Below are 13,500 nucleotides of genomic sequence, written 5' to 3' on the forward strand. Positions count from 1 at the left end.
TTCATCATCATGTTTGAGGCATGGAAATGTTGCCGTATAAGAGACCGATGTGTCACAGTTGTAAACACGGTGGCTTATTTTGTGAGGGGGTTTGGCACCACGGCATCTTTGTTTTTCACGTGGAACGTTAAAGAGACGCGAATCTGCAACCTTCAAGTCTGACTCTCTAACCCAGTGGTTCCCAACCTTTTTCCTTGGGGCCCCCCCTATGTACGTATTTAACAATCCGTGACCCCCCCCCCCATATAATATATATATATATATATATATATATATATATATATATATATATATATATATATATATATATATTAGTGCTGGGAAAAAATTAATCACATCCAAAATAAAAGTTTGTGTTTGCATAATATATATGCGTGCACTGTGTATAATTATTTTGTATATAAATACACACATATGCATGTATATATTTAATATTTTTACTTATTTATATATAAATTATTTATATATAATATAAATTATGTATATATACATGCAAAAAAAATAATTAATACATGCATATGCGTGTATTTATATACAAAATAATTATACACAATTCACACACATATATTATGCAAACACAAACTTTTATTTTGGTTGCAATTAATTTTTTCCCAGCACTAATATATATATATATATATATATATATATATATATATATATTAGGGGTGTAACGATACGCGTATTCGCATTGAACCGTTCGGTACGACGCTTTCGGTTCGGTACGCGGTACGCATTATGTATACCGAACGGTTCGTTGGAGTAATTAATTATATTTGAAAAAAAAAAAAAAGAGAGAGAGAGAAATATAATGATATGCGTTCAACAAGGTAGCCCAATAACCCAAACAACGTAACAGGCAACGCCCCTGACACTCCCGAAGAAGAAAAAAACACCATCTTATATGTTTATGTTAGGCTACTCAGCAGGCACTCGCTCACTCAGTACGCGCTGAAGGCTCGTTGCAAAATAGCCAATGCGTTTAACAGACTAGAAATGAGAAGATCCTCCAATAACCAACAGGTCTGGTGTTTGGGTGCACTTTGGATTCCCTTTAAGCTATAATGGTGATGGCAAGAGAGTGGTGGATAAATAAACAACGGTATGTCGCATCTGCAACATGACAGGGTACACCAGCGGGATTAAAAAAAAAAAAAAAAAAAACACCAGCGGGAATATCTGGGATATATGCGTCAGTACTATCTGGGAAAAGACGAAAAAAAGGAGAAACATGCACGCAGCAAACTATCCCTGCAGCATTTAGACACTATAGCTTACAGGGAATCCAACCCAAACACCAGACCTGTTGGTTATTTTAGGATCTTATATTTCTGGTCTGTTAAAGGCATTCGACATTTTGCAACGAGCCTTCAGCGCGTGCTGAGTGAGCGAGCGCCTTAGGGGCCGTTCACATATCGTGCCTAAAAACGCATGGAAAACGCTAAGCGCGTCTTTCTCCTCCTTTCCAAAGCGCTTGGGCAGAAGCGCTCATGAAGCATCTGCCTTTGCTAAGCAACAATGACGTGCTCTCTCCATGAGACGCCGAAATTTCAGCGAAGGATAAATGGATTTGCAGCTCTAAAAATCGCTTGCAGTAGCTCTGCTACTAAATTTATTTCAAAATTGCAATCCATATACAACTATGATCAGCTGATCCTTCATCTTGGCTGAGCTCTCAACGTTGTTACGGGAAAGGATGAAGCTGATTGGTTAGTTCTTGTCACATGACCCGCGGTGCGCTTGCGGCATTCTGAAAAGTTGAGATGTTTTTACATTTTGCTGTATCTAAAACGTATCGAACCGAACCGAACCGAACCGAACCGTGACATCAGTGTATCGTATCGAACCGAACCGTGAATTTTGTGAACCGTTACACCCCTAATATATATATATAGGGGTGTAACGGTTCACAAAATTCACGGTTCGATACACTTGTGTCATGGTACGGTTTTGATACAGCAAAAATAAAGAAATGCCAGAGAAATTTCCTTGATTTCTTTTTTTTATATATATATATTAAAACTAACATAATAAAGTGTGATATTTTTTACTTTTGAGTAATTCTGGAGCTATAATTGATTCTTCTTATGAGCATATAAAACAAAACAGCTTCTTGGAAAAAAAAATGAAATTGTAGTAGTTATAAACCAAGGTTTATTTTATTTCAGATTATCATTTAAGAGCAGCAATTGTATTCATGTCAAAATAAACAGACGTAATGTTACTTGAAGGCATTATAGCCTACAATTCCTGCAAACTTTCATGGTTCGGTTAGTGTTACTACAGTAAATCCATGGTGAATGTTGCAGATCTGGAGACTGGATAGTTCATTCATGGCACAAATGTTTCTTCCTGGTTTCCACGCGCTGTTTGATCCGTTAATAACGGAGAAATGTGAATGTTTCTCTATGAACTCGCAGCGATGTTATTACTTCTGTGGAAAATTTCAAACGCTTTCTGTACTGGATATCTTATTAGCGTCGCATGATCACGATCGGCTCGCGCTGCACTGGTCCAAACTGATAAACGGTCCGTCAACCACACAATAACGAGCAGTTTTCGTTCCGCTTGCGTTATGTATGCCATTTGATGTTGGCCACTGTTGTGTGTGGTCGCGTCGGCGTCTCTTTTACATTATGAGCGCGCTTGCCACGTGCAACGGGCCTACATTTGAAATAACGAAATTGTAATTGAAATTGGCATTGTTAGCATATGATTTTTTAAAACTTTTGAAAAAATATTTTTATATAAAATTATTAGTAGAAATTTTATGCATCATTATTCCCCTCAAAGCATATCCGCTCCCGCGCCCCCCTGTGAACTCTGGGGGGCGTGGACCCCAGGTTGGGAACCAATGCTCTAACCATTGGGTCACAACTGCCTAATGGTTATTGAGTCGGATCGATTTTCACACATAAAACACAATGTAAAGTATATTTGAAGTCATGGGCGATGGAATGAAACTTTTAAATTTTAAACTTTTACTTAAAAAACAAAACCGTTAATTAAACTAAATCAGTTACCACATACCTGGCAAGATATCTCAAAAATTAACACAGCAACAAGTCTAGTAAGTTGTTTTGAACAAAAAAATTGATGTACTGCAGCTAGCTTTCTAACCTAGCAAAAATGTAAGTTTAACTGTTAGCATCATAACTACAGTGTAACTGTAATTCAACAAAGACTACATGATTCCTCTCAAAGCAACAGGTGAACATATGATGAAAATTAACTTTAATAGCAGCTTGTTTAGTATGGGAGCACACAACCAGACCCACTTGAGCAGCAAATATGCTAAGATGCTTTGTTTACCTTGCTGTCTCATGGGAGTTTGAACAGACATATTACCTAATTTAGAGATGGTAAAAGTGAGTGGTTCCAATATCATTGGTCGTAAAAAGTAAATTGGTATTGTCCAACACACATACAATTGTTCTGACGCCCATGTTTGTAATGTTCAGTCTCTTTTTGCTGCTGTGTGTTCAGCTCATTGAGCTGGAAATGACTGAACACATGAGCTCCTCCTCAGTAACATGATACTGCAGGACTGGCACTGTTTCATAATCAGAACTGTATGTGGGTGGGCTAACATTATTCAGAATACATAAACATATTCAGTTTGTGTTTACATTGTCTTGTGTTTTCATAGTGTTGCCAGAGGTAAATTTTCCATTGTCTATTGCAATATAGTCATCAAAGTAAAAAAAAAAAAGATATTTATATGCAAATCATTTTATATTATCCAAGACACAGTAGGTAACTGAAGCTGGTTAGTACAAAAACTCTAATTTAACATGTCACAGTTGGTTCCTGGTTGTGCAACATTCTGGGCAAGCTCAATCTGATCCTTTAATCAATACACTGTCAAAACTTATTTCTCCTGCTTGAATAAGACTTTAGATGTTTTTTGCTCTGTGACAATTTAGACCTCAGTCCAAAGATCCATGAAACATGTCGATTTATGCATTAAATTTGTACTTTCTCTTTAATAATGGATTCACTGCTAAAGTGAACTGATTTGATCTGAGATACTGAAGAGTGTGTCTATACAGGATCAGTGATTGTGGTCTCACAGATGAAGGTTGTGATGCTCTAACTTCAGCTCTGAGATCAAACCCTGAACACCTGAGAGTGCTGGATCTCTCATTAAATAAAATGGGAGATTGTAAAATGAATCTGCTCTCTACTGTACTGAGGAATCCTCACTTTAAACTGGAGAAACTGGGGTAAGACCATGGATGACTCTGACACATGAAACACAATGTAAAGTATATTTTAAGTTTTTAGCATCGTCTGCTGCTGTGAGTTCAGCTAATTGAGCTGTAAATGATTTATCACATTTCCGTCTCAAGACTTTAAACAGACTCAAGCTCAACCCTCTCATCATTTAATAACAGTAATATTGTGGTCAATAAACCAAAATGCATTTGAATTAAAATTAATATGAGAATGTGTACATAACATTAAATAACCTCTCAAAAGTCAGAAAATTCCTGTTTATTTTTAACATCTGTCTGAGACATCGTTACCTTAATGTGTTTTTTCTAGTTGCATTCATCTTGCTCGAAAAGGCTCAAATTACACTGAACAAAATTATAAACTCAACACTTTTGTCCCCCCCCCCCCACTTATCATGAGCTGAACTCAATGATCTAAGACTTTTTCTATGTTCACAAAAGGCCTATTTCTCTCAAATATTGTTCACAAATCTGTCTAAATCTGTGTTAGTGAGCACTTCTCCTTTGCCGTGATAATCCATCCACCTCACATGTGTGTCATATCAAGATGCTGATTAGATAGCATGATTATTGCCCAGGTGTGCCTTAGGCTGGCCACAATAGAAGGCCATTCTAAAATGTGTGGTTTTATCACACAGCGAAATGCCACAGATGTTGCAAGTTTTAAAGGAGCATGCGTCTGGCATGCTGTGTCACGACTGGGATACAGGAAAATACGGGGAGAGATCCAAATGTGGGTATGTCATTTATTAGGGGTAATCCTAATCGTAAACAGTCCATGCACAACATAAACCGACAAAAACACAAGGCAAGAACAAGACTATGAAACAGACGTGATAATCAGACAGGTGGAGGCTCAGGGGAAGGGACGGAGGGCCAGGCTCACAGAAGGGAACAGGGACAGGAAGTGAACAAACAACCTAAAACAACAACACAACAGGAGATCAGGGTGGGTCAGGGCGTTCAGGAACCCAGGACAGCGCCGACCGGGCAGGACCCCAGGGCGGAGCAGAAGACCACCACAGTGGGATCGGACTGCAGGAGAGCAAGTCTGGTTGGGCAAGTCTGAAACAAAGAACATGAACAAGTTAAGGGTAGCCTTTAGAGTGGCCTTTTATTGTGGCCAGCCTAAGGCCCACCTGTGCAATAATCATGCTGTCTAATCAGCATCTTGATATGCCACACCCTTGAGTTTAATTTCAAGGTAACCTATAGAAAAAAAATACACTTAAGCATGCAAAATAATGTAAGTGTACCCTTTTCCACATTTGAATGATTATGTAATTACGTAAATACATCCATATCATACATTATATTATGTATTTGTGTCCTCCTCATACACCATTTATTCAAGCACTCTCTCACACTCACACACACAAATCACAATCAATATCAACTCCATGTTAAATTCAGATGTTTTAGGATCATGTTTAGTGCTCTGGGACTTTTTAGACATCAGTCCAGTGATCAATCAATCAAACATGTTAATTTGTGTTTTAAGTATGTACTTTCTCTTTAATAATGGATTCACTGCTAAACTGATCTGAACTGAGAGTGAAGAGTGTGTCATTGTTCTCTGTAGGTTGAGAAATTGTGGCATCACATTTGAAGGTTGTGCTGCTCTGACTTCGGCTCTTAAATCAAACCCTGGACACCTGAGAGTTCTGGATCTGGCTGGGAATAAACTAGGAGATTGTGTGAATCTGATCTCTTCTGTACTGGAAGATCCTCCCTGTAAACTACAGATACTGTGGTAAGATCACATTTCTAAGACTAAAACCAGCTTGTAAAATAAATGTTCAGTAAACTCAGTAAATCTCAGAACAAATGACTCTAATGACTAAAGATGATGTAAATTTTTTCAATCTCCATCATATCTGCTCACATTCTGCTCCTGTTTTTGACCAACAAAATATTTACTGGAGCGTCTGGTAGTTTAATTAATAGTTCTCAGCTTACTTCTCTCTTTTAAAGGTTCATTTTGTTTACTTGTTCTGAAATCCTGTGAACTCATTGTATTCTCATAGATGTCATGGCATGAATTGGGGTGAAACTGTGAAATACTGTACATCGGACAGCTGGAAGCATTTTCCACTATTTTGTGAACCATTAATTAAAAAACAAAATCTTTGTTCTGATAGGAATACCAGAGATTTAACATGAATGTTCAGATATCATTATTGTGATACAGAGCCCAAGTGACTTACTGCAGATGACAACTAACTCAGAGGTTTAGAGTTCAGCAGTCCTCACATATCATTTAATAAAATTAAGTTGATCAAAGTGGAAAACAGAGACCATAAAGCTAGAGGTAAATGTGAGGAAAATAAGTTTTTCTCCATTAACATCATCTCAGTGCATGTGTAGACAATAGTTCTTACATTGTACATTAAAACTGTTAATTTTTCATCACATTTTCATTGAGTTTATAAGCTGCCAGATGAGACCAAACACAAGAAAAATATGTGTTTTATCACAAAAGTTAATAAATGTTATGCATTGGGGAACATGTTGGTCCTATAAAGCAAATGTCCTCCTGTAGGTGTTTATTAGAGGTAAGTGACTGTTTCTCCTGACAGATCCGTCCTTATGTCACTATGAAACCGTATCTCACATTCAACTTTGTGTGTCTGTTCAGTGCTGAAGCACATGACAGTTTCAAACAGCATACTCATGAATAATCAGTGCCTCTCATAGGTAAAATTTCTCTTCAGTATGCATAATTCTTCAAACCTATCAATTATTGGCTACAAGCGCAAACTTTGTCTTTCTTTAAAAGTAAAATTATTATATACTTCTAATGCTTCATCACCAAACACATGAAGAAATAATGATGCTTTCAGTTTCTCTAACTTAAGATCTCCATCAGTTACAGATAAATACAGCAGAAATCTTTGTTTAAATTGTCTCCAATTTTCAGCAACATTTCCAGAGAGTTGAAGCTTCGAGTGTGGCTGTAATCCTTCCATCTCCTCAGTGTTTTCTTACACATGTGCATGTAATCCACAAACTTTTATCCTCTACTCTTTTTTTTTCCTATCGTCCTTTTAAAAGTAATCATGTTACTGTTTTTATTAATTTACCTCAAAAGTAAATAGAAATTAGTTTCTTTACTAGTTACGTTACTTTTTTCTCCATGAAATGTATGAAATCCCAGCATACACGCTCCCAATAAATATGTTATTGAAGGATCAACATCAACAGAACACATTTGTTTTTTTTTGTTTGTTTTTTTTAACTAAAGCAAGCATAGGCTGCTGCGTGCTTGGTTTAGTAAAGCAAAATTCCAGCAAAGAGTGCTGCATTTATAATCTCCAAAAGACATTTGTTGTGTCTCACGGGTGAAGGCCTCTAATCCACTGGCACTTGATTCACAGTGCGTGTGCTACATCCTTTTTACCTCTAGATTATAAAACACTGCATTCTTTTAGCAATGTAACATGGCAGTAACCTATAGAGACATCTGCTTGTAACTTTAATAACTATTTTCAAAATTATAACGTGTTAAATTACGTTGCTAAAAAAGTTATAAAAATTTCAGTAATGCGTAACTGCCAAACACTGCTTCTGACGCCATGTTTTGCTCATGGTTCTACTTTTTATTAAATAAACTTCACATGCATTAAAAAAGGAAATTTATTTAAACACTTTTATTTAACTTTGCTGCTATAGAAACACACACTATAGGCCATCTCTGATCACATGTGCACATGCGCCAACATTTATCAGACAGAGCTGCCACAACTAATTAGAAACAGCACTTTTTTTACAGCATAAACATGCATAAATCTCATTCTATCAGCAGCAGTATGTGGCAGTGATTGTGCCACTTCTGCTCTGAGATCAGAGTCAATAACAAACTACACTGGAATGCTACTTGAATGACAGTTCACTTTGTGTCACTGTTCCCTCCAGGTTGTGTGATTGTGGTATCACAGATGAAGGTTGTACTGCTCTGGCTTCAGCTCTGAGATCAAACCCTTCACACCTGAGACAATTGGGTCTTTCAGGGAATGAACTAACAGGTGTTGGTGTGAAGCTGCTTTCTGATCTAAAGGATGATCAACATTATGAACTGAAAGCATTTTTCTATTGTAAGTATATTTTTATTTGAAGCTATTAAATTGCCCCAAATTTAGGAACAGGGCTCATATACTGATCAGCAACATTATTAAAACCACTGATGGGTCAAGTGAACAATACTGATTATATTGTTACAGTGGCACCTGTCAAGGGTTAGTCAGCAAGTAAATAGTCACTTTATCAATTACATTTTGGAATCAGGAAAAATGGGCAAACAATAAGATACAGATGCTTGTCATATAATTAGAATATCATCAAAAAGTTGATTTATTTAACTAATTCCATTCAAAAAGTGAAACTTGTGTATTATATTCTTTCTTTACACACAGACAGATATATTTCAAATGTTTATTTCTTTTAATTTTGATGATTATAACTGACATCTAAAGAAAATCCCAAATTTAGTATTTCAGAAAATTAGAATATTGTGGAAAGGTTCAATATTGAAGACACCTGGTGCCACACTCTAATCAGCTAGTTAACTCAAAACACCTGCAAAGCCTTTAAATTGTCTCTCAGTCTAGTTCTGTAGGCTACACAATCATGGGGAAGACTGCTGACTTGACAGTTGTCCAAAGGACGACCATTGACACCTTGCACAGGGAGGGCAAGACACAAAATGTCATTGCAAAAGAGGCAGACTGTTATGGTAAATGGACTGCATTTATATAGCGGTTTCAACAGACCACATGGCCATCCAAAGCGCTTTACAATTTGCCTCACATTCACCCATTCACCTCGTCGGGAGCAGCTGGGGTTAGGTGTCTTGCTCAAGGACACCTCGACACTTGGTCAGGTGGAGCCGGGGATTGAACCACCAACCTTCCAGTTTGTACATGAACCACTGAACCACTGAGCCACTGCCACCCTGTTCACAGAGCTCTTTTTTCAAGCACATTCATAGAGAGGCGAAGGGAAGGAAAAGATGTGGTAGAAAAAAGTGTACAAGCAATACATATAACCGCACCCTGGACAGGATTGTGAAACAAAACACATTAAAAAATGTGGGGGAGATTCACAAAGAGTGGACTGCAGTTGGAGCTGTCGCATTCCTTGTGTCAAGCCACTCTTGAACAAAAGACAGCATCAGAAGCATCTAAAGACAAAAAGGACTGGACTGCTGCTGAGTGGTCCAAAGTTATGATCTCATATGAAAGTAAATTTTGCATTTCCTTTGAAAATGATTGTCCCAGAGTCTGGAAGAAGAGAGGAGAGGCACACAATCCACGTTGCATGAGGTCCAGTGTAAAATGTCCACAGTCAGTGATGGTTTGGGGTGCCATGTCATCTGCTGGTGTTAGTCCACTGTGTTTTCTGAGGTCAAAGGTCAACACAGTCATATACCAGGAAGTTTTAGAGCACTTCATGCTTCCTGCTGCTGACCAACTTTATGGAGATGCAGATTTCATTTTCCAACAGGACTTGGCACCTGCATGCACACAGTGCCAAAGCTTCCAGTACTTGGTTTAAGGACCATGGTATCTCTGTTCTTAACTGGCCAGCAAACTCGCCTGACCTTAACCCCATAGAAAATATATGGGGTATTGTGAAGAGGAAGATGTGATATGCCAGACCCAAGAATGCAGAAGAGCTGAAGGCCACTATCAGAGCAACTTGGGCTCTTATAACACCTGAGCAGTGCCACAGACTGATCGACTCCATGCCACGCCGCATTGCTGCAGTAATTCAGGCAAAAGGAGCTCTAACTAAGTATTGAGTGCTGTACATACTCTCACACTTTTCATATTCATACTTTTCAGTTGGCAGAGATTATTATTATTATTATTATTTTTTTTTTTTTTTTTTTATTGGTCTTAAGTAATAATCTAATTTTCTAAGATACTAAATTTGGGATTTTCCTTAGTTGTCAGCTATAATAATCCAAATTAAAAGAAATAAACATTTGAAAAATATCAGTCTGTGTGTAATGAAGTAATATAATATACAAGTTTCACTTTTTGAATGGAATTAGTGAAATCAACGGTTTGATGATATTGTAATGATGTGCTCAGCAACTGTATAAGTGACTTTGACAAGGACCAAATAGTGATGGCTAGATGACTGGGGTCAGAATATCTCCAAAACATTCTCACATGTGACTGTCTGTGTGTTTTATTTTAGGACTCTCAGTATTTAGATGTCAGTCCAGTTTCTTGTGGATCAGCTGATGGTAACGAAGCAGTACAGAAACACAGTCACGCAATCAACAGAGACTGAAGACAGAGACACACAGTGGTCACACTGAGTTCACATCGTTTTCTTTTTTGCATCTTTTGTGGGTCTGTTCTTTTGAATAACTGATGTCATCAAATTTTCACAAATATCTGTTAAGTCATCTGCACACAGCCAAGCTGCTCAAAATTCGATGTAATGCAGGACAAAAGCCAGACTAATATTTGTATCTGTGTAAATGCATTTATGCCACCTCTGAGCAGCATTAAACAGTCTGTGTAAACACACACAAATGCCAGTACTTCTGTGCCACCTTTGCAGTATAAATTTGCCAACAGAGGACCTGAATGTATTATTTGGGGTTGTTTTGAATTTGCTGTATTGATCACAACGTACACTTACACTCAAAAACACTCAGTAACACTCTATATACACTACAAGCATGTGAGAATGAGATTCATTCATGAATAACACTTTCTTTTTACATATTAACTTTCAGAGTAATTTAGTATAATATGACAAGTTTTACATCAGGGAGCCTGACTACTGAATAGAAATAAATATTTTAAATGTTGCCGTTTTTAATATAAACTTCTGGAAAACATTTTATTGTTTATATATGCCAGTCCATTTAACTGATCTATTAAAGTGGACAGATTACTGAAATATTTCTTTAGGCCTATCTGGTTGAATACTGCTTACTAAACTGGAGTCTTTTTCTGGATTTATCTATTCTACATGATCCTTCCCTTTTCTGACAAGAAAATAAAGTTAGTAAATGATGGCAGATTTTGGTTTTGTGTTTGCAGTAGAATTTTAATAATGTAGGCAAAATATATTTTCTTTTGCAGTGTGATTTCTTTATGCACTTGAATGATCTGGTTTTCATGGAATCATTCCATACTTGAAGTTACTGTGTAGTTAACATTCACTCCACATAACTATTTGGAATAACTGCTCTATCATATTTAGAATAAAAACTTTGTTTAATGATTGGATGGCTCGAAGTATGTATGATTGTATATTTTCACTTTCCTTTTTTGATTTTGGAACAAACCATTACAGCTTCAGATTACGAGGTTTTGAATGACTGAAAAATGTCATTTGTATGAAGAATGTCCGCTGAACACAAACTGCGTACACTCTTCTGTGAAATTTGGCATCAGAGGAGTTAAATTTACTGTATTATTTGGGTACACTACACTCAATAACACTCAGTAATACTCGATATACACTACAAGCATGTGAGAATGAGATTAATTGAGGATTAACCCTTTATTTTTACACATTAACTTTCAGTGTAGTACAATATGACAAGTTTGAAATGTTTTACATTTTTACCTATAATATACATTTCTAGATTACATTTTATTGTTAAGCCTATTTTATATATGACATTTAAATATATTTAAATGATCTATTAAAGTGGACAAATATGTCCCTTTTTGGCTGAATAGTGCTTACTAAACTGGAGTCTTTGTCTGGATTTATCTATTCTGCATGATCATTCCCTTTTCTGACAAGAAATAAAATTAGTAAATGATAGCAGATTTTGTTTGCAGAGGAATTTTAATAATGTAAGTAAAATGTTTTTTCTTTTGCAGTGTGATTCACTGTAATTCAGAAACTGTGGAAAGGTCATATGACTAGCACATGAAACACAATGTAAAGTATATATGAAGTGTTCAGCCTCTTTCTGCTGCTGTGAGTTGTAAGATATTGTAAGATAAATGAACATGTTCATCTTTCTGCAGTGACTTTAAAATATTGCTTCAGTTTTGTAAACACAAATCACTAATCCATACATATTGGTACAGATCTAAATATGTGATATTTAGTTGTTCTATGGTCATGTTTTGTGCTCAGTTCATCAAGTGCATCACTGGACTGAGGCCAGTGAATGATAATGAATATTTACTAAATATTTGCTAAAATATTACAATTATACTCATTGTAGATCTTTCTCCTCCCATAGTGAATGTGGCGACTAAACACTTCAGAGTCTTTCAGAACTGATGAAAAAACATACCCATTATTCTCTGCAGGTTGCATGATTGTGGATTGTGGTGGTGTGCTGCTCTGGCTTCAGTTCTATGATCAAACCCCTCACACCTGAGAGAACTGAATCTGTCTGAAAATAAACTAGGAAATTCAGTGAAGCTGCTGTTTGCTTTATTGAAAGATCCTCACTGGAAACTGAAGATATAGTGGTAAGATCATCTCTCTGATAGTCCCACATGTATTAAGTAAGACATGTCCTTTGTAAATTTCAACTTTAAAAATATCATGTTCAGTTAACACACTAACTCTTAGCACAAATGACAGATGATTGAAGATCAAACTTGTTTTCTTTGGTGGAAGCTGTATGGCTGTGGATACGTTTTTTTGTTGCATTTTACTGTTTTTGGCCAATTAGGGAGTTACTGTTTTATAGTTTAGTTAGGATTTGTTGCTTTGGCCGAGCCCTTCCCGAAGTCTTCCGGTTTAAGTTATTATTTTAATAGTTTTATTGTTTCATGAACTACAAGTAAACTACAAGTAAATCTTTTTTTTTTTTTTAACTGATCTTATTAACTCACTGTCATTGAAGACTCCATGCTGTTACACTCAGTGTACACTAGAAGAAGTGACATAACTAAAACACACATTTTAATCAACAAGCCATAAACACGTTAATATGTGATTACAAGATTTATTGTGTAATACAGATAGTTTTTTATAATGGGAGAATGTAATTGCACCAGGTGCAGTACCTTTATTGTCATTAGCCTCCCTATAAATACTCTTTATTTTTCTGGTTGTTTGTATGGAGTCCTTACCCTTTGTGTATCCAGCCTTCTCATCCCCCGAGATTCTTCCTGGTCTGCTCGTCCTCCGAATCCTCTCGTTTTCCGAGTTCCCTTTCCTGTCCCTTTCCTTTGTTTGTTCTGGACTGGTTGTTGGTTTTGACCTTGGATTGTTTTTGACCATGATTTGGATTTTTCCTAATAAAGACATCTGCAATTGGATC

At 36.6% G+C, this 13,500-nt stretch overlaps 1 protein-coding gene across 1 annotated transcript; it reads left to right on the plus strand.

Annotated features, from left to right (window-relative positions):
* Positions 1-4,073: 4,073 nt before the first annotated feature.
* On the plus strand, positions 4,074-11,598 carry LOC113059039 (ribonuclease inhibitor-like). Its single transcript, XM_026227276.1, has 4 exons — positions 4,074-4,223; positions 5,818-5,988; positions 8,151-8,329; positions 10,440-11,598. Coding segments are annotated over exons 1-4 (423 nt in total). The 5' UTR covers positions 4,074-4,152; the 3' UTR covers positions 10,442-11,598.
* Positions 11,599-13,500: the final 1,902 nt, after the last annotated feature.

Source organism: Carassius auratus, chromosome 40 (genome assembly GCF_003368295.1).
Source record: "Carassius auratus strain Wakin chromosome 40, ASM336829v1, whole genome shotgun sequence".
Taxonomy (NCBI): Eukaryota; Metazoa; Chordata; class Actinopteri; order Cypriniformes; family Cyprinidae; genus Carassius; species Carassius auratus.

Coding starts and splice junctions, on each gene's coding strand:
- LOC113059039 (XM_026227276.1), top strand. CDS start 4,153: ATGGGAGATTGTAAAATGAATCTGCTCTCTACTGTACTGAGGAATCCT. Junction 4,224..5,817: donor TTTAAACTGGAGAAACTGGG/GTAAGACCATGG, acceptor TGTTCTCTGTAG/GTTGAGAAATTGTGGCATCA. Junction 5,989..8,150: donor TGTAAACTACAGATACTGTG/GTAAGATCACAT, acceptor TGTTCCCTCCAG/GTTGTGTGATTGTGGTATCA.